Raw genomic sequence first — 27,397 nt, forward strand, 5'->3', positions numbered from 1 at the left:
CCGGGGGCGGGGCGCGCGGGGGCGCGGCCTGGGTTAAGAGTCTGGGGCGCTCGGGGACGCCGCGAGGGCCCGGGTGGTTTCCTTCGGCCTGGAACGCGTCCTGAATGAGTGCGGTAGAACAATAGTAATAAAGGTGATGAAGCACCTTGAATCCACGGCGCTGGCTCGTGGGAAGGGCTTTTCGGAACCTGGACACCCGTCGGGGCTCCTGCCCGTGTTTTCGGCATGGCTGCGGGCGAATCCCTTCCGAGGCTCAATTTCCTAAACTGTAAAATGGGGAGAGATCGTTTTAGGGGCTCTGCTCAGAAAATGGAGTCCAGGCTACTTTGTGAACCTCAAAGTAATGTAGAGATGGTGTTCCTGTTGAAAATGGGGTGTAGAGCCACCAGGAGTGGAAAGCTTAAGGGTATATGAGGGCTTTATAGAACAGAGGTAAATCTGAAGTAATTCTCATTCGTTGATTAAATGGATATTTGCCTAGTTTGGGGCACTGGAGGATACATCCAGAGAACCACCTAGACAAAGCCCCTGCCCTTCTGGAATTGGGAGTTGGGGTGAATAGACACTAAAGAGATGATTAGAGTGGTCAGTTTCATGAAAGAAACGAAATGAAACTGAGTGATGTGTTAAAGAAGGCCTGAGGAGACTAATTTGGATTGGATGTTCGGGAAAGGTGGTGATGTTTGAACGGAGGAACCCAAGGAGGGACTAGTGTTCTGGAGAGCGAGGCCCAGGAGGGTGTCTGGAGTGACTGAGAACAGGCCAGTTGTGGCTGGAAAGTGGTTGGAACTAGTTCATTGTCCTTTTTCCATAATCCCGCTCTACCTCCAGGCTAAAGTCTGTGAAGTATGACAAAGGTAGGGGAGAACAAATCTTCAATTTAACAATAAAAAAGTAGACAAGGAAAATACAGCCATCAAGTGAATTGCTGATGGATACATGACTGAGGGGGAAAGCATCAGAAAATCACTTTACTTCTAGATTCAAGTCTTTTGTTAGTCCCTTATATCCATCTTTAGTTGGTAAAGTATTTGCCAGGCCCCACTAATACCCTAGGCACTAGGTGACCAATACACGGATCCGTGTCCTCAATTATGTGAATGTGGTTTTATACAGGTGAGTTCTGTTCTCCACCCCCCCATATGTACATACACACGTAAAATGTTTTAATCAGCAGCTAAATAGTGTTGTGGTTAACAATGTCAAGATTTACCAGCTGTGCGACTTTTAATAATTTTAACTTTTTTGAGCCTCAGTGTTTTCATCTGGACAATAATAGAGCCTTTTTTCTAGAATTGATGATTAAATAAGTTAATGTAAGTAAAGAGCTTAGAAAATTGCCTGACATACTCATAATTGGAGTTGTCATTATGAAGCACTAGTTGTCTGGTAAAGACATTGGACTAGTTAAGTGATATAAACAGTGAAATTTTTAGGCAGTGTGGTATAGGGGCAAAACACTGGATGAGAACACTGGGGTTCTAGTTTTAGCTCTTCTACTTTTGGCTTGTCACTTGGCATCCAGGCCGAAAGTTTATTTAGAAAACAAAGTAGTGGAAATAAATAGTACTTACGAAAGTAAGGGTGCTTTACAATTTACAAAATTCCTTTAAAGGCATTATATTGTTGAAGCCCCACCAGAACCCAAGTTATAGTAGAGGCCATTTGCCTGCTTCCTATTTTAAGACCTTTCTAAAAACTTACCATTTTCTTATCCTTGTACCCCTAGTTCCCTGTGCTCTAAACACAGTGGCCTGCCTTCGACTTCCTTGAGGGTGCGGCTTACCTTTACCCCAGGCCCTTTCAGGTGCTCTTCCCTTGGCCTGAAATCCTCATATGCCTGCCCTTTCCCCCACATACCTCCCCCCATACTCTAGTCCTGCAGCTCTCAGCTCAAGCATCACTTCCTCAGGGAAGCCCTCTCCGATGCCCGCTGTTTGTCTAGATCAGATTCTTCTACTTTACATTGTGTTCTTTTTCCTTGTAAGCTTTATTTCACTTTTTAATTACACTCCATTATATGATTGATTGATATCTCTTCCCCTTACCATACTGTAAGCTTTGTGAGAGCAGGAATCATTTCACTCACCATTATGTTTCCAGCACTTAGCAAAGTGTCTAGTACTATTTGTTGAGTGAATGAATTGTTGATAACTTATGATATCACTGATAAGTAAGTTGCTGCTCTTTAGTGGTGCCTTTTTTATGTGGGCTCGCTTGGCAGTTCAGATAGCAGTGCCAGCAATAAAATGTCTGTTCAAGTATTTGGATGAATTTAGGAATTGGTCCCTCACAGATGTGGCTCTGCCTGGAGACATAAATATGAATAAAAGAACCCAGATTAATCTCTTTTTACCCACTTACATGTTGATTTGTGTTTTTTAAAGAGAAATAGATAATTTAATAATTGATTGAATTATAAGTTAAATTTAATTCATATGGAACTCATTAATAAATAGCCCAAATATAATCATGTCGTTTCTTTTAAGTGAAGAAACAAAGCATCCATGTGATTTTCTTGAAATTAAAAATGATGGTCTTTGTTTCTCTATCACAGAGGATCAAAGAACAGAAAAGAAGACTTTGGTGGGTTTGCAGGGAGTTGGGAGTTGAAAGTCTCTGTAGCCGTTAATTTCAAATATTTATCTTTCCAACAATAATTTGATTCATGCAGTGGAGTTACTGAAAATCACCTTTTAATTGCTTTACCAAGGTTAAAAGCAGATTTTTGCGATGTGTCAAGCTTCTATGGAAAGTCTGGTAAATAGGACATTTTTGTAACATTTTTACTTAATTCTTTATTTTTGGATGTTTCTTTTCTATCCTGTTCAAGGATTTTTTGTATCACTTACTCAATTTAACACTTGATGCCTTGAACTAATTACTCAGGGTAAGCAAAGAACTGATAGTTTAATGAAAAAGCTATTTGTTGTTTTATATCATTAAATTACTTATTTATTGCCTTCAACAGTTGTATTTATGGTGATCTTGAAGTTTTGTTGGAACATGCCTTTATAGAAAGAAGAAAAACCCTGTGTAATAACCTTACTTTATGAGGACTTGTGGGAAGTTTTAAGATTTGTTTCCAAGGATTCAAGTGACAGTGCAGCATCTGTGTCTGCAACCTTGAATGGGTAGCCTCTTAGAGGCTTATACATTCCCCACTTGTCATATAGGGAGGGGTGAGCCAACACAGGGGCCAGTTGTCCAAATGACTTAGAGAACAAGGTAGGTGGGCCTGTGTAGAGTAGCACCCCCCTCAGGCATAGCACTGAACCACTGGCCTCATGTATCTAGCTGTCTGAGTGTGACCTATTGAGGGCTCTCATTTGGAATTTTTATCTTTGAGTTCTCTTACCTATATGCCAAATGCTCCTTTAGTCCCAAAGCACCGCCTAAAGCAGATACTGGTCCCCGTTAATCAATACCACTTAGGGAGAATCTGTGAAGAAATCCATCTTAAAGCTTATCAAGTCCAGCCTCACACCTGATGCAAAGCTCCCCAGCCAGTTAGTTCATCTCTTTTTACTTCATTGCTGGTTGTGAGGAGCTTAAATAGTGTTGACTTTTTCCCTCCACGTATGATTACCACCTTTAACCTGATAGACACAATTGTGCTCCTGTCACACATTGTAAAAAATATGTTCTTCCTTATATGTTGGAGTGTGACTTGCCTTCAGCCTGACATGCCTAAAGGCTGAGATCCCTCCCATCCTGCCATTCCTTCCCTGTGTCACCTATCACACTGCTGCCACCTGCTTCCCATGTGCTCTTCAGTGCCCTGAGTGCTAGAGAGTTTTAAACAGCTGGAGCTCTGTGTCAAAAGGCAGGACTGCCTGGGAACAACGATTCAGCTAGCATAGCTTATAGTGCTGATGAGGGAGACTGAACAGAGAAGGTGAAAGCCCATATCAAGGCACTGGCATGGGGCATGTTAGGAGGACAGTATGAGCAGATTCATGCCCCTGGCATCTGGGAATCTTAGAGTAGAAGGATGGGAGGTGAATTGTTTAAGATGGGAAAGGAATAGGCTAGCTCAGACACTCAACTATCCTTTCTGATTCACCCCTAGACTCCAGGTAGCCTGTAAGGATGAAAGCCAACCTCAGGTGCACAGTGTGATGTTTAGAGACAATAAAAATTACCTCCTCCACTATAATAAGAGGCCTGAAGTCTTAATAGGTTAAACCTTTCATTCCTTAACTATTGACAGTAACCCCAAAGATTCTAATTCCTGGAAATGTTAAAATTGTTGTAGAGAGAAGTTTCATTCCAAGCATAAACAAGGATATCACTCTCTCCTGTTTGGATTAGTAGTAGGAGGTACAAGAGATATTGGGGCCTAGAAAATTAAAGTGAGTGGGAGAAGTGAGAGGCTTGTGGGAGCAGACTCAAATTTGAAGGCCTCATGGCTTTACTGGAGCCACCTTACTTGCCTTTTTTTTTTTTTTTCCTAAAGATTTTATTTATTTGAGAGAGCGTGTGCACCAGCGGGGGGAGGGGCAGAGGGAGAGAGAGAAGCTGACTCCCCTCTGAGCAGGGAGCCAGATGTGGGACTTGATCCCAGAACCCTGGGATCATGACCTGGGCCCAAGGCAGATGCTTAACTGACTGAGCCACCCAAGCACCCTATTTTTTTTTTTTTTTTTTAAGATTTTATTTATTTTAGAGAGAGAGACCGTGCGTGTGCACAGACATGAGCGACCCAGGGGAAGGGGGAGGAGCAGAGAGAGAGGGATAAGCAGACTCTGCTGAACGCAGAGCCCAACGGGCTCCATCCTCAAACCCTGAGATCATGACCGGAGCCGAAACCAAGAGTTGCACACTCAGCCAACTGAGCCACACAGGCACTCTACCTTATTTGCCTTTATTGTTCATGTATTGATAGAAGCTATGCAAAAAAAAAAAAAGAAAAATAATAATTACAGTTTCTTACCTGGCTGCTCACACATGCAACCTCAAGAACTCTTATAACTGCCTGCCTCTATGTGGCAAGCAGGTCTTGGCTGAGAAAGATACACAACAAAGATTGGACGGCTCTTGGGAAGTCATACAATGCCAGCAGGCTTCATGATGCATTTGCCCCAGTAGTATTTATTGAACTTGAATCTAATTATTGTATTATTTGTGAAACATTTCAGAAATGCCATTTGTATTGTCCTCATTCTTTTTCTCTCCCCCCTGCTTCTGTAATAATGCATCTTTTTACTAGATTGATTAAGTGAATAGCCTGGAATTATTGAAAAATCACCTTTCACTAAGGTTAAAAGCATATATTGCAAAGTACATGCCAACCCTTGACTGAAAAGACCGGTAACTAGAATATATTTGTTGGGGTGCCTGGGTAGCTCAATCAGTTAAGCATCCGACTCTTGGTCTCAGCTCAGGTCTTGATCTTAGGGTCATGAGTTCAAGCCCCATGTTGGGCTCCAAGCTGGGCATGAAGCCTACTTAAGAAAAAAAAGAATATATTTGTTGACTTATTTAATACAGTACAGATTCTCAAAATTTTAAATTTATAATACGTTTCTTTTCTGAAGAAGGAAGACAGTCGATTTTTTAAAATAGGAAAATTTTCAAATGAAGAAAAGATAGCATTGCATCAAAAGGCATGTACAAGAATGTTCATAGGAACACTAGTTATAAGAGCTCCAGACTAGAAACAGTCTGAATGTTCATCAGCTATAGAAAGGATACATAAATTATGGCATATTGGAATACTATATATTGGAATACTGTACAACAATGGAGAATGGATTAATTGTTGATGTTTATCACAAAATTGGAATACTATACAACAATGAGAATGGATTAACTGTTGGAATCTATTGGATTCCTGTATATATTGGAATACTATACAACAATGAGAATGGATTAACTGTTGATGTTTATTCACAAAAATCATGAGCAAAAGAAGCCAGACACAAAAAATGTATTACAGCTCAAAAACAAGCAAAACTAATCCATGGTAAAAGAAGTCAGGAGAGAGAAGGGAACTAAATGACAATGAGGGGGTACAAGGGAAACTTTTGGGGGTGCTGGTAATGTTTTCTGATCTGAGTGGTGTATACATGTGTGTTCACTTAGTGAAAATTCACTGAGTGGTTTCATTTATGAATTGTGCACTTTTTATTTGCATATTGTACTTCAGTAAAAATTTTTACTTTAAGAAAAGATGGTAAAATTATCCTCATTATTTTAATCAAGTGATTATTAGATAGGTAAAATTTTAAGGGAAAAGTGTGTTTAAGTTCCAAAAGAACTGTCATGTTACTATCTGAGTGGAGCTAGGTCAGAAATCTCTGTGAATAATACTGAACATAAATCACATATTTTGGAATTAGTGGTATAAATGAGTTATTAAGTGATCTAGCTTATTGATGTAAGCAGTTTGTTCCCTTAGATAATTAGCTGGTCTCCTGTCACTTTTTTAAAATTCCCTCCTCTTCTATTTTCTGCGAAACTATTTTGAAGGGCATTATGGTATAGAGGGAATGTTGTGATTTTAGAGGCAGAGAGGCCTTAGAATCTTAAGTCCATCTCTTACTAACTGGATGACTTGAAACAAGTTCATTAAAATTCTGAGTCTGTTTCTTCTGTCTGTATTGGTGGAGCTAATAATACTTAGAAGGCATGTTAAGGATTAAATGATGCCAAGTTTGATGTAAAGCATATAGTAGATGCTCAGAAAATCTATCCTGCTTTCCTTCCATCCTTCTATCCGTGGTTCAGAGTAATAGAAACAAAAGAGAGTGCATATAGCCTTTACACTTGGGCCCTTGGTAAGGGAGGAAATCACCCACAAGTGTACATTATTTTTTAGGGGCAGTCTCATATAGAAAATTGTAGTGCTGCTCCCATAAAATAGGAACTCCATGCAGATGAGAGTCACTTCTCTTCCCCACTATTCATTCACTCCTCCCCTCCCCTCCCCTCCCCATCACACATATACCATTGCTTTCTTATAGTGCAGACTTGTCATATGAAGAAATAGGTTTCCTCTGGAGGGCAGGAAATCATCTGACCTAGATGCTAAATAATCTTTAAGTCTAAATAATGTCAGGGTTTCTGATAAAAGGTTACATATATCTGGGGGCTTCTGGGTGGCACAGTGGTTAGGCGTCTGACTCTTGGTTTTGGCTCAGGGTCATGAGATCCAGCCAGGGTTGGGCTCCCTGCTCAGCGGGAGTCTGCGTAAGACTCTCTCTCCCTCTACCTCTGGCCTCCTCCCTCCCCACATGCACTCACTCTCTCACTCTCAAATAAATAAATCTTAAAAAAAAAAAAAAAAAGATGCATATCTGAATTTGAGGCATTCCAGTGAGCATGTTTTCTGTTGATGAACATTTATATTATACTCAATATGCCACTTGATTTCCATTTCCTGATTTCAGGTCTTGATTTAGGATTTCAAGTCTTCACCTATGTATTTTTTAATTCTCTCTCAGGCAATCCAGATTCTTCAATTTTTATTTTCCCATGAGTATAAAAAGACTTCTGATAATCACAGCATAATAAAACTTAAACCAGATACCTCATACCTATCAAGAAGTTTTATACCCAGTAGTATTTTGCAGATAATTATTACTATTTATTAATATATAATAAATATACTATGTATTACTAATAAGTTATATTCTTATTTTTAAATATTTGTGAGATTTATCCTAATTCAAGCCTTTCATTTTGCACAGGTGAATAATTTAACAATGAATTACAAATGCTGTGTGAGCATATTTTATATGTATGTGTATATTATATACACACACATTTCATGTGGTTCTTATGTAAGAATAAGAGACCTATTCCTAGTAATAATACACATTATACAGTTTGAATTTTTGCTTTCAAATTTCTTTGAGAAAGTAAAAGTGTGACCATATCCTTATACCAATAGTAGCTAGCACGTATTGCATGTCTACTATGTGCCAGACACAGTATTAGGCTCTTGACTTACATATTTAAGATCTAATCTTCAGCCTTCACAGTAACCTCATGCAATATGATATCCGATCAGCTTAGTGTCAGAGCCTCAAAAACCTGATATATTTGTTTAAATGGGAAAATATCATGGGCCATGCACTGCATAAATATGGATGATGTGAATCAGTTATTGTGAAGGGTAAGGCAAGCTCACTCATTCCTGTCAGTGAAGACAGAGTCCTTGTCCCAGGACTTGTTTATTGTTATTTGAGACACTGGCTCCTAAACCTGCCCCTGTGGAAAGCATAGCTGATCTATCCTGGCGACTGACCTGGGGATTCAGGTGTTCGCAGTCAGAGCCCAGTTTTCACTACAGTGGGGTCTGTAGTCCTTCTTGACTAAAAAACCCTGGTTGCCTCTTCGACCTCAGCCACAGCAACTTCTTCCTAGAAACATCGCCAGAGGCAAGGGAAGCAAGGGCAAAAATGAACTATTGGGACCTCATCAAGATAAAAAGCTTTTGCACAGCAAAAGAAACAGTCAACAAAACCAGAAGACAACCGACAGAATGGGAGAAGATATTTGCAAATGACATATCAGATAAAGGGCTAGTATCCAAAATCTATAAAGAACTTTGTAAACTCAACACCCAAAGAACAAATGATCCAATCAAGAAATGGGCAGAAGACATGAAAAGACATTTTTCCAAAGAAGACATCCATATGGCCAACAGACACATGAAAAAGTGCTCAACATCACTCGGCATCAGGGAAATCCAAATCAAAACCTCAATGAGATATCACCTCACACCAGTCAGAATGGCTAAAATTAACAAGTCAGGAAACAACAGATGTTGGCGGGGATGCTGAGAAAGGGGAACCCTCCTACACTGTTGGTGGGAATGCAAGCTGGTGCAGCCACTCACTCTGGAAAACAGTATGGAGGTTCCTCAAAAAGTTGAAAATAGAGCTACCATACGATCCAGCAATTGCACTACTGGGTATTTACCCCAAAGGTACAGATGTAGGGATCTGAAGGGGTATGTGCGCCCCGATGTTTATAGCAGCAATGTCCACAATAGCCAAACTGTGGAAAGAGTCAAGATGTCCATCGACAGATGAATGGATAAAGAAGATGTGGTATGTATATACAATGGAATATTACGCAGCCATCAAAAGGAATGAGAGCTTGCCATTTGCAACGACGTGGATGGAACTGGAGAGTGTTGTGCTGAGCGAAATAAGTCAAACAGAGAAAGACATGTATCATGACCTCACTGATCTGAGGAATTCTTAATCTCAGGAAACAAACTGAGGGTTGCTGGAGTGGTAAGGGGTGGGAGGGATGGGGCGGCTGGGTGATAGGCATTGGGGAGGGTATGTGCTATGGTGAGTGCTGTGAATTGTGCAAGACTGTTGAATCACAGATCTGTACCTCTGAAACAAATAATACATTATATGTTTAAAAAAAGAAGAAGAAGAAGAATGTAGCAGGAGGGGAAGAATGAAGGGGGGAATCGGAGGGGGAGATGAACCATGAGAGATGATGGACTCTGAAAAACAAACTGAGGGTTCTAGAGGGGAGGGGGGTGGGAGGATGGGTTAGCCTGGTGATGGGTATTAAAGAGGGCATGTTCTGCATGGAGCACTGGGTGTTATATACAAATAATGAACCATGGAACACTACATCAAAAACTAATGATGTATGGTGATTAACATAACATAATAATAAAAAGAAAAAAGAAAAAAAAAACCCTGGTTGCAAAATTTGGTCAGCTCTACACTTTTTGCGAGCCTAGAAGAGTTGATTCAGAGTCACCATTGTGTTGTTTTTTTGTTGTTAAAAGAGTGATATTGTTCTATTTGTATTTGAAAGGATTTATATTATAAAACCTACCACCACATAAGGCCAAGCAATAATAGTTTTACTTCCATCATTCTGTGGTCTGTATCACAGTTATTTATTTATTTATTTATTTATTTGAAGATTTTATAATTTAAGAGAGAGCACAAGCAGGGAGGAGAGGGAGAAGCAGGCTGTCCGCGGAGCAGGGAGCCCGACGCGGGGCTCGATCCTAGGACCCTGGGATCATGACCTGAGCCGAAGGCAGCCGCTTAACCAACTAAGCCACCCAGGCGCCCCAGTATCACAGTTTTATATGCTGTGCCCTGTTGTCATTTGTGTGCAGTACAGGAAAAACTCACTAGTTCAAGTTAAGTTTAAGACTCTGCCTTCATTCCTAGTCTTTCTAGCCACCACTTTCTAACTGCCTTCCCACATACAGTCTCTCCTTTTCCATCTCTCCACACTGTTGCCCAGAGGGGTTTTTTTTGTTTTGTTTTGTTTTGTTCTGTTTTGTTTTGTTTTTTTAAGATCCAGATGTGATTGTTTCATTTCTCTGACAAACCTCTGGAAGTTCTCTGTTGTCAACAGTGTCAGCCTCTCTCTTCCCCTGACCTCTCCAGCAGTTTCCCACCTGACTGTCTGCTGTTCTTCGAATATGCCGTTCTCCTTCATACCTGCCAGTTTGTATGAGCTGTCCCCTCTGCCTAGAACTCTCTCCCTGTCATCCCATTCCTTGCTTGCTAAATTTCCATTCTTCCTTCAAGACCTAGTTTAAATAGCTCCTCTCCTATGAAACTGTCATTGGCTCCCACAGGCAGAGAGAGAAGCTTTTTCCTTTGGCTACTCATTGTAGCATTTACATTGTATAGCTATTACAGGTTCCTTCTTAAGTTCTTCAGGGACAAGGACTTTCTTCTCCTCCTCCTCTTCTTCCTTCTTCTTAGTTCACTGCCTAGTTCACAGCAGTTGCTTTAAAGGTTTGGTGGTCTTGAATTTGATTAGTTTAAAACCACCATAGGAAAATACTCTGTAGTAGCTTTTTTTACTTAAGATACTTGGTCTTACAGCTCTTTTGGTGACTAATCAGGCTCTTTTTCAGAAGCATTATTGTGCGTGTGGGCAATCTTCAAGGGTTAAGGAGCTGAGTGGTCAAGCGCCAGCCTTTGAAGACCTCAGGTTTCTTTACCAAGAGCTACTTTAGTGTTGTGTCCACAGTGGTTATTACTACAGTGCCTGGAGTATAGTAACCACTCAGTAAGTGTTAGTTACTATCAGTGTTACGCTTACTGTTAGCTCCACCAGCCAAGAATCGCTAATGCTTTGTCTAATTTGTAGTATCCAAACAATAGATTGTTCTCTTTTTTCAGATCAAATGCAGAATTACATTATGCTAGTGAATATGGTTTTTCAAACTACATGTAGACACAACCGACTGTCCCCTGGAGCTTCTCATTCTAGGGAGATACCCCCTAATTGACAACCATTGCCCAGGACCCTTTCCAAAACACTCTACCCTTCCTGCTCACTGTGATCTTTCTGTCTCTAGGACTGCCTATGGCTGCAGTAGCAGTAAGAGAATCTCTCAGGTGAGAGTCTTACCCCCTGACATTATCTTTTTTTTCTGGGATGCACTTGAGTTAAATGTTTTCCCTCACTTCTTGACATTGCCTGAGGATTTCAGTTTGTTTCTTATATTGTGATATCCTAGGAGAAGCCTCTGTCTTTCTTATCTATATGTGAGGATAGGATATGGTTTGTGATAACATTTTCAAAAATGATGAAATGGAAAATAATTTCCTGAAATAAGCCTCTCACCTGCTCTCACTCGATTTAAATCTTTATTGAAAGCACTTGCTTTTCATAGTTTCTCTTTCATTTTCTCTCTCCCACTCTTATTCTCACTCTTTGTTCCTCTTGTTTTTCCAGAAGGTGCACATTCCTCCTTGTTCATTTTAAGTAGCTTCAAAAGTTGCTGTTGATGATGCCTGAAGTTGCTTTGGAGGGAGAAAACCAACAGTGAGATCAAGAATTGTAAGAATTCAAATATGTAAAGAAAGGTTGCTGTTCTGGTTTTGAGTGCTTGAGATGGTCCAGGAAGTTGGTGGGTGGAGAAGAGAGCAAGGTGGGGGCGGGGGGGGGGGTCTTGCCCTAACAGAAAGCACCACTTCTTGTAAAGCTGCAGTAATAAGATAACGGTAGTGGCATGGAGAAAAGTAGAACAGTAGTGGAACAGAATAGAGAACTTAGAATTATAGCCACACATACAGGGAAGCCTGAAATAGGACAGACGTGGCATTACAGATTAGTAGGGAAAAGGATAGATTGTTCAAAAATGGTGCTGGAAAATTGATTATTCACACAGGAAGAAAATTAATTGGATCCTTACTCCTCATCAAACTCAAGAATCAACTTGCACATAGATTGAGGCCTTAAATGTGAGGGACAGGGACAAAGCTCTTAAACATTTATAAGAAATACATAAAATTATGCTTATGACCCTGGGGTAGGACAGATTTTTCATAAATAAAACATGAAAGTACAACCTGTACAATAAATGTTGATAAATTCAGCCTTATTAAATTTAAGAACTTCCATTCATCAAAAGACACCATAAAGAAGGTAAACAGATGAACCACAGGGTAGGAGAAGATACTTAGCTTAATATTTAGAATATCCAGAATATTTAGCTTTTTTAAGCTGAACAGGTTAGCTACTATTTCTCTATGACCTAGTATCTATAATCACTGGTCATTAGCAGTATCTTGGGACAGGCCCTCCCATCAGCCTTATCTGAGGCTGATTGGTCCTGCAAATTTAATGTTAAAGGAATCATTACAGAAAGTTTTCTGAGTTACAAAGTCTCTATCAGGCAGTCATCTGTAAAATCTGCTTCAGCTCAAAACTTGAATCAAGCCACCTGTTTTTAGGGAAACCCAATAGAAAGATATACTTTTCTAGTGTTCTTTTGTTTCTCTACTACTCAATATTTCCATAAGAATATTTCTGTAATATTAAAAGTCATACATTTCTTGCAGCAAACTGCAGTTAATAACAGCAACAGAAATACTAACAAGACCTAAAAGTGATAAAATTAATAGTTGCAGCTGCATATTTGGATTTTATTTCTTAATATAAAATACCTATTAGCTATCTACCCATTTGATTTCCTAGAGACTTCTTATTTACTATTTTGAGAAAAAAGATTAGAACTCTAGACTTTCAACATGCAATAATAATGTTTTTAACAACTGTCAATAGACTTTTCTGGTACCCGTGAAATGATGCTTTTTCTTCCATTTCTGTTAATTGGAACCAAACTGTAACTGGGAAAAAAGACCAGAGTGTTTTTTGACACGGGTGACCTGGTTTCATTGTAGCAGGTGGTACAGTACCCGCTTTTACAGGATTTTGACTCCTTGGAGGCAGGGGCCAGTTCTTTTATATTTGTCAGTCACAGTTTCGTGCCACCATTTCTCTCTCATTGCTATTTTAGCGATAAAATAATCTGAAGGGGAATTATGTTAGTAGATATGGCTATTTAATAGTAGATAGAATCATTGGAAAATTACCAGAGGGTGAAAATGTTTCATAGAGATCAGGGCTTACAAGTATAATACTTGAGGTAAGAACTACGTGAAAGTGTTTTGTAAAATTGCATTGTCTACTTTATGGTCGAGGGAGGGCCAAGCAAATGAACTGTGTATGCATTTGTGTAGTACTATATAGTTGGTAGTACTGTATAGTTTTTATATGTATTGCTGGAAATAAATTATACCAGAGCTTTTTTTCTCATATTCACCGTGGGACCAGTGCCGTCAGTAATAAAGTCTTTCTGATTTGTCCAGGAATTAGATCCAAAGTGGAATCTCTTTATCCTGGATTCTTTGTGGAAGAGTTATTGGAAGGGGGTTAGGGACTGTTCCGTGGAGCTGTGTCTTTAGACCTGAAGAGATGGAGGTCTGTTGCATTAACAGTGCTTGCATTCAAGGGATCCTCCCCAGGAGACTAGCACACTTTTTGGTTTTTAGATGATTTTTCTTAATTTTTACAAATGATGGCACTATTTTTTCTATTAATAGCTGAATTATCTGGTTTTCTTATTTAACGAGGACTCTAAATATAAATTGATGAATTTATGGGTACCACGTTTTTACCCCACGTTTTAGCACTTTAGTAATGCAGTCTCCTAACTTCTTTTCTTGGTTAGTGCTGGTGTTTGCCTTTCAACCTATGAGTGAGTTGTGTTAGCGCCTGGACAGGGTTTTGCTTCTCACATTGCCACTGGTAAAAGAAGTATAGTTGTTGATAGCAATCTAGTGCTCCGTATCTAACGTTGATCTCACACCTTTCTCAGATAGCCACCTTCTTTTTCAGCATACTGTGACAGGGAGCTATCCAAAAAAATGTGATTCCCACCTCCCTGAGAGGTCAACCAAGCAGTTACAACCCAAGAGACCTGATAATTAAAGTTCCGAATTCATCTTTGTCTGTGTTTACCAGGGGAAGTCTTGTTTCCAAATTGAAATGTTTCTGCTAATTAATTTTGGTACCTGTAGTTGAAGAAGCTGGCACAGCATATCCAGATATGCTTAGCCTTGTAGCTGTGTCTTCTATAGAGGACAGAATCTGCACAGGACAGTACCAAGGATGAATTTTGATTTCTGATATTTTTCAAGTAGCCTGGTTTCTCCCCACCTGATAGAAGTTGCTGCATCTTTCCAAACAGGTTCTCTAATGATCTTGCTTCACCATGGCTACAAATATGGAGGGGCTGGTTCAGCACAGAGTGGGGACCCAGCAGGTGGCTGAGGTGAGTGACAGGGGCTAGCACAATAGCTGGCACCCTTGCTTTTGAAAGGAAAAGTACATCAGTGTGCTCTGTTGTTTGAAAATAGTCCCAATGAAGTCAGCATGTGATCCAGATCCAAAGCAGGATGCTGCCACGGAAGAAAAAATAAAAATGACAACATTTGCTCCTAATGTTTCTTTGCGTGAGTAGGTGGCCTAGCTGCATACAGTAAGGTGACTTTAAAAGTTCACCTTGGGGCACCTGGGTGGCTCAGTCAGTTAAGCGTCAGCCTTCAGCTCAGGTCATGATCTCAGGGTCCTGGGATCGAGCCCCACGTCGGGCTCCCTGCTCAGCGGGGAGCCTGCTTCTCTCTCTCCTCCCCACTCATGCTCTCTGTCACTATTTCTGTCTCTCTCTCTCTAAAATAAATAAATAAAATCTTAAAAAAAAAAAAAATTCACCTTAAACCGAAACCTAAAAGAATCCAGTGCTTATCAAACTTATGATTATAGTTTTAACTCCAAGGCTCTGTCTTAGTTTCTTGCACATTTGATACTTTGTTAATACTGTGGTATGGTGGAAAGCCCAGTTCTGTGCATTTTACAGTCATTATTGACCAACTACCATGTGCTAGAGATTTGGGTAGGTACTGAGAAATCTAGAGGTAAATGAGCCATTGGACCTCCTTTAGCAGCCTCAGAGCCTGGTTAAGGAGTAATTATAAATCAGGATGAGAAGTGTAACTCCATGTGAGGAACATGATCCTGGAGAGGGTTTTGAATAACAAGTAAGCATTTGTCAGACAGACCCAAAGAAGTGGGGTAAGGAACTCTGCAGCTGATGCTGACGAGGGCACCCTAAGTCAGAAACCTATGTAAAGGGGCGCCTGGGTGGCTCAGTCGTTAACCGTCTGCCTTCGGCTCAGGTCATGATCCCAGGATCATGGGATCGAGACCCGCATCGGGCTCCCTGCTCAGCGGGAAGCCTGCTTCTCCCTCTCCCACTCCCCCTGCTTGTGTTCCCTCTCTCGCTGTCTCTCTACCTGTCAGATAAATAAATAAAATCTTTAAAAAAAAAAAAAAAAAGAAACCTATGTAAGGTCGGGACAGAGGCATGACATAGCTGGTATGTTCAGGCACCTTGAGGTGTAAAGGAGGGAAGTAGTAGGGCCAGATCTTTTCAGTCTGTACCATGCAAGGGCTTTAGTCTTCACAACATCCATTTGAAGTTGGTATGATCATTCCCATTTTATAGGTGAGGAAACCAAGGCTCAAAGACAGGAGTAATTGGCGAATGGTACACTGACCTAGTTCTGTTCCACTTCTTCCAAAGTTCCTCCAATAACATGCATCCTCCTGTAACCAGGAACCATTAGAAGGATTCACATTCACACTTTTGAACCAATACTCCTATTTCTAAGGCAAAGATGCAAATTTACCCAAAAAAAAATGGGCATTTAAAGAAAGAATTTAAAAAGATAAGTAAGAACACACATGCCAGTTTAAACAAACAAAAATGGTGAGCATATTTTCCAAATTTTGGATCAACCATTAACTTTAAGGCTAGTCATCTCCTTCCCCCAGCAAATAGTGATTAATATTAACTGAAGATGAAAGCAGGTAGATTTCATAATTTTTTTTAATATTACATTTTTTAAAGGGTTATCAGAGCTGTGAAAGTATTAAGTTTAAAGTGCTTGTGTTTATTTGTTGCTTTAGCTTGTGGTAGGAATAATTACCTTGGAAATCATTGTTGGTTTTTCAAAGAGTTAGCGTTATTTTGCATTTGATACAGTTTCCAGTTGAAACTGACTTGGAGACTGATGTATGGATCACTGCCCAAGAGGTCGTCATTAATTCTTTAGGGGAAGAGATTAGGAACTTAAAGTAGTAATCTATAGCAATTTATAGGCTAATCTAAGTTTTGTGTATGCAATCAGAAAATTTGCTAGCTAAAATTTTCTGTCAAATATCTTACTTCTTTCAGGAAATGGAGTTTCATATATTAACTTAATGCAACTGTTGTTTCCCATGACAAAAAAAAAAAGTGCATTCTTAGGAGACATCTAAAGTAAAAGAAGGCATTGTTAATTTGGAGTGCAAAAGCAATCTTATTTAAAATATCCCCTTGATTTCCTTGCTTTTAGTGCAAGGGATAAGTATGTGTGTGTGTTCTTTGAAATTTTTGTTTGTTTTTTGAAATTTTGAGTTTAATAACTTTAAACTACATATAATAACTATATAATATTAGATGAGCTAAAAGAGTAAGAGAGCCTACAGTTCATCATTTCAATGCTAAGTAGTAGTTGAGAGGGAATGAAGTATCTAAATTGAGGAGTTACTAACAGTCACTTTTGGATAGTTGTTTATTCAGTCAGCAGACAGTGAAGGAACACACCCCTTCTCTGCCTGTTGGCCAGCGAGGGCACACAGGTAAATAATAGGCCGGGTGTCTGCTTACCAAGAGCTCTCTATCAAGAGTGGGGGGTCAGGCATGAGACGGGCCATACTAGAAGAGTGAATAGAAAAGGACAGGGTTTCCATAGTAGAAAAGAAGATCCGCAGGAGCCAGACAGATTGGGATTTAAATTCAGGCCCTGCCATTTGCTATGTGGGTGACTGCCTTGCTCCTCAGTTTCCTCATCTAGAAAATGGAAGTAATAATAGTACCTATCTCATGGCATTGTTGTGAGAAGTCATTGAAATAAAAGTGTATAAAGAGCTTTAGTAGGTGCCATGCTTTTGCTCAATGAATGAGATACAGCAACATTGTCAATCATGTAAATGATTTTCTCTTAGGTCCCCAGATCAACCTTTTTGTCTCTAGACCAGATAAGTCATAAATACCAGGGTAAACTACAAAGGTTGGATAATACAAAGTAACAACTTGATGGCTTACGATGTTCTTAAATTTATTCAGTTATTCAGAGAGTCAGTTTAATATAGTGGTCAAGACTGTAGACTCTAGTCGAGTCAGATGGCCTAGATTTGAATCCTGGCCTTGCCACCTGAAGACTGTGTGACCTCTCTGTGTTTTGGAATTGTTTATGAAGAGTTAGTGTTAATTCTTTTTTAAATGTCTGGTAGAATTTAGCAGTGAAGCCATATGGGCTTGGGCTTTTCTTTGCAGGTAGCTTTTTGGTTACTAATTCAGTCTTTTTCATTTGTTGTACGTCTATTCATACTGTCTTTTTCTTTCTTTTCAAGTCAGTTTAGTAGTTTGTGTCTTTCTGAGAATTTATTCATTTTATCTAAGTTATCTAACATGTTGGCATATAATTGTTTACAGTATTCCTTTATAATTCTTTTTATTTCTCTAAGTTCAGTAACAATTTCATTCATTTCTGAGTCTAGTAATTTTTATTTTTTTATTTTTTTTATTTTATTTTATTTTTTTAAAGATTTTATTTTATTTATTTGACAGAGACACAGCGAGAGAGGGAACACAAGCAGGGGGAGGGGGAGTGGGAGAGGGAGAAGCAGGCTCCCCGCAGAGCGAGGAGCCCAATGTGGGGTGGGGGCTCAGTCCCAGGACCCTGGGATCATGACCTGAGCCGAAGGCAGTCGCTTAACCGACTGAGCCACCCAGGCGCCCCTGAGTCTAGTAATTTTTAATCTTTTTTTGGTCAGTCTAGCTTAAGGTATGTCAATTTGTTGATCTTTTCAAAGAACCACCTTTTGGTTTCATTGATTTTCTCAATTGTTTTTGTATTGTCCATTCACTAATTTCCACTCTAAGTAAACCCTAATGAGATACTATTTTGCATCCACTAGAATGACTAGAAATAAAAAGTCAGATAACAAGCGCTGGTGAGGAGGTGGAAAAATTGGAAACTTCGTACATTGCTTATGGGAATGTGAAATGGTGTAGCCACTTTGGAAAACAGTCTGGCAGTTCCTCAAAAAGTTAAACATAGAGTTACCACATGACCCAGCAATTCCATTCGTAGGTATACTGTTGACCCTTGATCAACACCAGGGTTGGGGTGCCAACGACTGTACAACCAAAAATCTATGTATAATTTTGACTCCCTGGAAGTTAACTACTAAGAGCCTACTGTTGACCAGAAGCCTTACCAACAACACAAATAGTAAATTAACATATTTTTTATGTTATATGTATTATATACCATATATTTACAATAGTACCTGACTTTTTCTTTTTTTCAGTATTTCTAGACTATTCATTTCATCTGTAAGTTTTTTCAAATTGTCACAAATCTCCAAAAAATTTACCGAAGTATTTATGGAAAAAAAATCTGTGCATTAGTGTACCATGCAGTTTGAACCTGTGTTGTTCAAGGGTCAACTGTATACCCAAGAGAAACAAAAACATGTCCACACAAAAACTTGAACACAAGTATTTATAGCAGTGTTATTAAAAATAGCCAAAAGGTAGAAATAGCCGATGTCCATCAACTGACAAATGTTAACAAAGTGTGGTATGTACATATAATAGAATATTATTCGACCATAAAAAGTAATGCGGTACTGACACATGCTAGGGCATGGGTGATCCTTGACATTATACTAAGTGAAGAAGCCAGTCACAAAAGACCATATATTACATTATTCCATTCTTACGAAATGTCCAGAATAGGGAAATCTACAGAGATAGAAAGATTAGTGGTTGGTTAGGGCTGTGTATTCGGGGGTGATACCGAAAGAGGTTTCTTTTTTTTTTTTAAGATCTATTTATTTGAGAGGGAGACCGTGCACTTGTGTGCAGAGAGGGAGAGGGAGAAGCAGACTCCCCGCCGAGCAGAGAGCCCAGTGCGGGCTCGATCCCAGAACCCTGGAATCATGACCTGAGCTGAAGGCAGATGCTTAACTGACTGAGCCACCCAGGCACCCCAAGAGGTTTCTTTCTGAGGTGATAAAATGTTGTAAAATTGACTGTGGTGGTGATTGCATATTTCTGTGAATATACTAAAAACTACTTAATTGTATACTTCATGTGTGTAGATTATATGGTAGGTGAATTATATCTCAGTAAAACTGTTTTTAGGGGTGCCTGGGTGGCTTAGTCAGTTAAGCATCTGCCTTCAGCTCATGTCATGATCCCAGGGTCCTGGGATCGAGCCCCACATCAGGCTCCCTGCTCAGCGGGGAGTCTCCTCCCTCTTCCTCTCCCCCCACCCTGACTCATGCTCTCTCTCTCTCTCTCTCAAATAAATAAATAAATAAAATCTTTAAATAATAATAATAAAACTTTTTTAAAAAACAGTACATAAGCAGCCAGATGCCACTGCCAAAATTAGAAAGTATTTTCCAGTATAAAAGAATAAAAAGAAATGGGGGGACAGAAACCTAAAGGGATTTGTGACAACTTTCACTTATTAATTAGAATTACCTACTTCCCAAAATAGTAAAGGATGATTTACATATACAATAAACTATGCATTAAAAAACAACCAATATACAGTTTGATTCCAGTTTTGTAAAATATTTATACCTAATATTTATAGCTATATACCATCTACTATGTAATACAGTGTGCCAGGTATTATGCTAAGCTTATCATCTCATTTAATACTTCCATTATACAAGGAAAGTATTACTTTCCCCACTTTAAATGAGGAAACTGAGAGGTAGAGAGATGAGATTACTTTGCCAGGTTTCAAAGTCCTATGTGAGTGACATCAGAACCCAGGCCTTTAATCACTATCCAATAAGTTCATTTTTTTAAAATATCCTAAATACTAACAGTGTTTTTAGTTTTCCAGGTTATGGACAATTGTCTTTATACAAACTTCATTTTCCAAGTTTTAATTGTAACATTTAAACAATTCAACAAATTATTGATTCTTTCCATGGACAGAGTGTCAGAAGCGTGGCTAAATTCAAGCTTCTGCAAAATCTTTGTGCTATGGAGTTGACTATGAAACTTGATAAAGAACAATATGGTTAAATTTTTTTAAGATTTTATTTATTTATTTTAGAGATAGAGTGCAAGTGGAGGGGATGAGCAGAGGAAGAGGGCCAAGCAGACTCCACTCTGAGCGCAGAGCCCAGCTTGGGGGCCTGATCCCACAACCCTGGGATTATGACCTGAGCTGAAACCAAGAGTCATCCATGTGCCCCCAATATGGTTAATTTTTAAAAAGGGGTAGTTGAGAATTTGTAACTATAGCAGGAGAAGATTGAATCATACCTAATAATAGCATTAGTTTTGCTTTTCATTTATGAAATAAATGGATTTTTGAAAGGGCTTCACTATTTTTTAAGCATTTAAAATTTCCCTCTATAGCTGGAAATAATAAAACACACAAACATCCAGACTTAGTGTTTCTTCATATTGCCTACATGAAATAAAGACACTTTTTTAACTCAATGTTTTGAGTCAGAGAAATTTAGGAGTTAACTCGTTGGAGCATTTTGAGTTACTTACTGGTTGGCAGAAAGAGCCCATTCATTCACCCAAACTGTAAGTTGAGTGTATGTTTACGCAGTGGGAGGGTGGTGGCTTCACAGATCTTGGCAAGGCATTTTCCTGGGCCCCAGGCTGTCTAAGGGGCTCTCAGCCATCAGATCCTCTTTGAATAGGAAGGTCCTGTTACCACAGAGAAAATAGCCAGATTCTTACGACCCCATTATTCTTTTATCAGCAGGGCTTGCATCACCATTGGAGAAAACAACTCTTCCATATAAGGGAATGTTTAAAAACATATGGCTCTCCCGGTTCTTGAATAGAACTCCGTACTGGCAAAGCTACATCCTCAAGTGGGAAAAAGCAAAGTCATTGCTCAGGTTTCAGGTTTCCAGTGTCCTCAGAAGACCAACTCATTACATTAAATTCTGTTATTCTGCCCTCGTACAAACTGGACATTTAAGTTTTAATTTTCTTGTCGAAGTGAAGTGCATATACATAGACTTGAAAGTTGGCCAATACTATGTTCGGCTTGAAATAGGAAACAGCAAGCTCCTGAACCACCCTTACCCTTCCTTATCCCCAAGTCTCCCTCTCTAAATTTGATTTCTTCTGGTATTTAACTCCTTATTTCTAAAAATAACCTTCCCCTGCCCTTTTTTGTTTTTTAAATCAGTGTTAGACGTCCTTTTGGGGGGGAAGGAGTGTTGTGTTTTGTTTTGTAGTAAAATACCAAATTCACCATTATAACCATTTTTAAATGTCTGGTTCTGTGGTGTTAAGTTCACATTCACATTATTCAGCAGCCATCACCACCATCCATCTCCAGAACTTTTTCAAATTCCCAAACTGAAATTCTGTACTCCTTAACATTAACTGCCATTCCTCTTCCCCTCTGCCTCAGCAACCACCATTTTTTTCTCTATGAATTGGGCTACTCTAGGTACCTCATATAAGTGGAATCATAATATCTGTCCTTTTTGATAGGCTTATTTCATTTAGTATAATATCCTCAAGGTTCATTAATGCTGGAGCATATATTAGAATTTTCCTCCTTTTTAGGGATGCCTACCTGGTTCAGTTAGTAGAGCATGCATCTCTTAATCTCAGGGCCGTGAGTTCAAGCCCAATATTGGGCATAGAGCTTACTTAAAAAAAAAAAAAATACATACATATATATATATATATATATATATATCTCTTCCTTTTTTTAAAAAAGGCCAAAAAATATTCCATTGTGTATATGTTACATTTTGTTATCAGTTCATCTGTCCATGGACACTTGTGTTGCTTCCACCTCTAGGCTACTAAGAACAATGCAGCTATGAATATGGGTGTATGGGTGTACAAATACCTCTTCAAATCCATGATTTCAGTTTTGGGGGTATATACCCAGAAGTGGAATTGCTGGATCATATGGTGATTCTATGTTTAATTTGTTGAAGAACCACCATACTATTTTCCTTAGCAGCTGCACCATTTTATATTTCTGTCAGTAGTGCACAAGGGTTCCGATTTCTCCCCATTCTCCCAACCACCTGCTATTTTCTGCTTTCTTTTTTATAATTGTCACCCCAGGGAAGTATGAAATGATATTTCATTTTGGTTTTGATTTACATTTCCCACATAATCAGTGATGTTGAACAGTTTTTCATGTGCTTATTGACCATTTGTATATCAACTTTAGAGATCCTCTTTATTCAAGGCCTTTGCCCATTTTTTAATTGAGTAGTTTTATTCTTATTAAGTTGTGGGAGTTCTTTACATATTCTGGATAGTAAAGTTCATCAGAGATAAGCTTTACAAATATTTTCTCCCATTTTGTGGGTTGTGTATTCACTCTCTTGATAGTGCCATTTGAAGCAAAAAAAAGTTTTTAGTTTTGATGAAGTTCATTCATTTTTTTTCTTTTGTTACCTGTGCCTTTGGTGCCATATCCATGAAATCACTGCCAAAATCATCGTCATGCTTTTCCCCTATATTTTCTTCTAACAGTTTCATAGTTTTGGCTCTTACGTTGTAGGTTTATGATCCATTCATATATGGAATAGCATAAGGGGCCAACTTCATTCTTTTGCATGTGGATATCCAGTTTTCTTGGCACCGTTTTGAAAAAACTGTCCTTTCCCCCACTGAATGGTCTTAGCATCCTTTTTGAAAATCATATGACACATATGCAAGGATTTATTTCTGGGTTCTCTATTTTTTTTAATTATGGTAAAAACCATATAACATAACATTTACCATCTTAATCATTTTTAAGTATACACAGTAAAGTATATTCACATTGTTGTGCAGTGGATCTCCACAACTTTTTTATTTTGTAAAACTTAAACTCTGTATCCACTAAACAATTACCCATTTTCCTCTCTTCCCAGCCCCTGGCAACCATCATTCTTTCTATGAATCTGACTACTTTTTATACTTCATATATATGGAGTGGAATCATAAAGAACTTATCTTTTTGTGACTGGCTTAGTTTTAGCATAATATTCTCAAGGTTCTGAACTCAATTCTGTTCCACTAGTCTGTATGTTTGTTTTTATCCCACTACCATACAGATTTGATTATTGTAGCTTTGCATTAAGTTTTGAAATCAGGAAGTGTGAGACATCAAACTTTGTTCTAATTTTTTGAGATTGTTTTAGCTGTTTTTGGGTCCCTTGACATTCCATATGAAAGTTAGGGTGGGTTTTTCTATTTCTATAAAAAAACATTGTTGGGATTTGAATCCCTAGGGATTACACTGAATCTGTTAGATGGCTTTGGGTAGTATTGACATCTTAAAAATATTAAATCTTCCAATACATGAACATAGTATGTCTTCCATTTATTTATGTATTTAATTTCTTTCAGCTGTGTTTGTAGTTTTCAGTGTTTAAGTCTTTTACTTCCTTTGGGTAAGTTTATTTTTAAGCATTTTATCCTTTTTGTGCTATTGTAAATGGAATTGTTTTCTTAATTTCCTTTTATCATGTTCATTGTTAATGTATAGAAATGTAACTGATTTTTATGTGTTGATTTTGTATCCTGCGACTTTAATGAATTGTTTATTAGTTCTAACAGTTTGTCCGTGTGTGTGTGTGTGTGTGTAATCTTTAGGATTTTCTATATGGAATATCATATCATATGTGAATAGAGATAATTGTACTTGTTTTTTTCCAGTGTGGGTGCCTTTTGTTATTTTTCTTGCCTAACTGCTCTGGCCAGAACTTCCACTATAATTTAGTGGAAGTGAGGGAGGGCATACATGTCTTTCTGACCTTAGAGGAAAATTTTTCAGTGTTTCATCACAGAATATTGTATTAGCTGTGGGGTTTTGTTTTCTTTTTTTTCACATTTGACCTTTATTATGTTAAGATAGTTTCCTTCTAGGGGCATCTGGGTGGCTCAGTCGTTGGGCGTCTGCCTTCTGCTTGGGTCATGATCCCAGGGTCCTGGGATTGAGCCCCGCATCAGGCTCCCTGCTCCGCGGGAGGCCTGCTTCTCCCTCTCCCACTCCCCCTGCTTGTGTTCCCTCTCTCGCTGTGTCTCTCTCTGTCAAATGAATAAATAAAATCTTTGGAAAAAAAAAAAAGATAGTTTCCTTCTGTTCCTGCTTTGCTGAATGTTTTTGTGAAGGAGTGTTGAATTTTGTCAAATGCATTTTCTCCATTAATTGAGATTATCTTGTGTTTTTTCCCTTTCATCCTGTTAATGCAGTATATTGCATTGATTAATTTTTGTATGTCATACCATCCTTGCATTGCAGGAGTAAGTCCCATTTGGTCATGGCGTGCAGTATTTTTACCATGCTGCTGATAATCAGTTTGCTACTGTTTTGTTGAGGAATTTTGCATTGGTATTCATAAGGGACACTGGGCTGTAGTTTTCTTTTCTTGTAGTGTCTAATGCTAGCCTCATAGAATGAGTTTGGGAGTATTCCTTCCTCTTCAGTTTTTTGGAAGACTTTGAGAAGGATTATTGTTAATTTTACTTTAAATGTTTGCTAGAATTCACCAGGACTGGCCAGGGCTTGTTTATGTTACTTATTTTATTTTTATTTATTTTTTGAGAAGGGTGTTGATTAATAATGATTCATTCTTCTAATTAGTTATAGGTCTGTTGAGATTTTCTATTTCTTCATGATTAAAAGTTGGTAGGGTTGTATGGTTGTTGGAATTTGTCCATTTCATCCAGGTTGCCCAGTTTGTTGGCATGCAGTTATTCATAGTACTCATTTACAATCCATTTTATTTCTGCAAAATCAGTAGTAATGTTTGCACTTTCATTTCCAAGATTAGATATTTTTTGGCTTACTATTATGGATGAAGAAATTTTAGTTTTCATTCAGCACCTCCCATTTCCATCTCTCCTCCCTTCATTCTCTCATTAAATTATATCCTCTTTGCATTAATTAACGTTCTGTTACCCAATTATGACACTTAGTACAAATACTTCCTAGTGTCTCCAGTATTGTAAAAATTATAAAATTGTAAAACCCTATTTTCCATACAAATACATCAGAGGAATTTTCAGTTTCCTCTTTTTTTTTTTTTCCCATGAAAACATTCCTTCTAAAGCCCTCTGATCTCCTGCTCCAGTCCTTACTGATTGCTTTTTGGGCCTGCTGCACAGCTGTCATTCTTGACTTCTCTCTCGTTTGGAGTCTTTGTTTCCTTGAGTCCATGTTTTTTTCTTTAAAAAAAAAAAAAATGGGGGCACCTGGGTGGCTCAGTCGTTAAGCGTCTGCCTTCGGCTCAGGTCATGATCCCAGGGTCCCGGAATCGAGCCCCACATCGAGCTCTCTGCTCGGCGGGAAGCCTGCTTCTCCCTCTCCCACTCCCCCTGCTTGTGTTCCCTCTCTCTCTGTCAAATAAATAAAATCTTAAAAAAAAAAAATTAAATAATTAAATAAAAATGGAAGTAACATGCTTCAAAAGCTTCCTAGGAAAGGTACGGTACATCAGAGGTGAATTCTTTTTATTTTTTATTTTTTATTTTTTAAAATTTTATTTATTTGAGAGAGAGCACAAGCAGGGGGAGGCAGAGAGAGAGAGTGAGAAGCAGACTCCCCGCTGAGCAGGGAGCCCGATGTGGGGCTGGATCCCAGGACCCTGAGATCATGACCTGAGCTGAAGGCTGACACTTAATCGACTGAGCCACCCAGGCGCCCCGGTGAATTCTTTTTAGATCTTACACAGTTGACCCTTGAACACCATGGGTTTGAACTGCTTAAGTCCACTTATATGCAGATTTTTTCAGTAAATACAGTACTATAAATGTATTTTCTCTGAATTTTTTTTACATTTTTTAAGTTTTCGCTTTGTTTTGTTTTTTAAGTAATCTCTACACCCAACGTGGGGCTCAGACTCCCGACTCCAAAGATCAAGAGTTGTATGCTTTTCCAGCTGAACCAGCCAGGCACCCCCTTCCTTATGACTTTCTTAATAACATGTTCTTTTTTCTAGCTTACTTTTTTGTAAGAATAGAATATATAATACATAAAACATACAAAATATGGGGCGCCTGGGTGGCTCAGTCAGTTAAGTGTCTGCCTTCAGCTCAGGTCATGATCCCGGGATCCTGGGATCGATCCCTGCATTGATCACCTCATCAGGCTCCCTGCTCAGTGGGGAGTCTGCTTCTCCCTCTGCCCCTCCCCCTGCTCTCTCTCTCTCAAATAAATAAAAATCTCTGAAAAAAATATGTGTTAATCAACTTTATGTTATCAGTGAGGCTTTGGGTCAGCTGTAGGCTATTAGTAATTAAGTTTTGGGGGAGCCAAAATTATACGTAGATTTTCAACTACACACAGAGTTGATGCCCCTAACTCCCACATATGCAAGGGTCAGCTATATATCTAAACATGTCTTTATTTACACCCACATGTTTGATAGTTAGAATAGAAATCTAAGTTTTTAGAAAATAATTTTACCTCAGAATTTGAGGCATCATTTTATTGTCTTCCAGCATGGAGTGTTGGTTTTGAAAAGGCTATTTGTACTCTTGATCTTGTAGGTGACCTTCCCTCCCTCTCTCTCTCTCCCTCTGTTTCTCTCTGTTTCTTTCTCTTTCATTCTCCCTCCTTTTATACTTCCCTCCACCCCTATTGTTAATATTTTTTCTTCATCCCTGTTCTGAAATTTCACATTATCTCTTGATATAGTTACTCTTTCATATATTGTACTGGTACTCAGAAAGTTTCTTCAAATATACGAAATTGTTGTATACTAGTTGTCTGATAATTTCTTCCCTCAGTATTTTTCTAGTCTCTTTCCAGAACTAATTAATTGGATTTTGGATCTCTTGAACTAACCTTTTCAATTACTCATCTTTTCTCTCCTATTTCCAACTCTGTCTACTTCAGGGATAGTTCCTGATTTATATCTGTCTTCAGCCTTTAGCAATTGCGTGAGTATATCATTTAATCTTGCTTTGCCAATTTCTCCACCGGTCAAATGGGGTTAATGTTTATATTTACTTTATAGA

General features: G+C 38.7%; 1 protein-coding gene across 3 annotated transcripts in view; it reads left to right on the plus strand.

The window, feature by feature from the left end:
- The window catches only part of NR2C2 (nuclear receptor subfamily 2 group C member 2), a 98,471-nt gene that overhangs the window by 1,008 nt on the left and 70,066 nt on the right, over positions 1-27,397 (plus strand). For 2 of the 3 annotated variants that reach the window (XR_004911275.2, XM_036073637.2), the window contains exon 2: positions 14,495-14,578. The exons of the other annotated variant lie outside the window; for it this stretch is intronic. Coding sequence is in view for 1 of the 2 variants with exons in the window: in XM_036073637.2 (XP_035929530.1) it covers positions 14,519-14,578 (60 nt within the window). In the remaining variant the exon portion in view is untranslated. The remainder of the gene's footprint in view (positions 1-14,494; positions 14,579-27,397) is intronic. 3 annotated transcript variants of the gene reach the window in all.

This window comes from Halichoerus grypus, chromosome 1 (genome assembly GCF_964656455.1).
Source record: "Halichoerus grypus chromosome 1, mHalGry1.hap1.1, whole genome shotgun sequence".
Taxonomy (NCBI): domain Eukaryota; kingdom Metazoa; phylum Chordata; class Mammalia; order Carnivora; family Phocidae; genus Halichoerus; species Halichoerus grypus.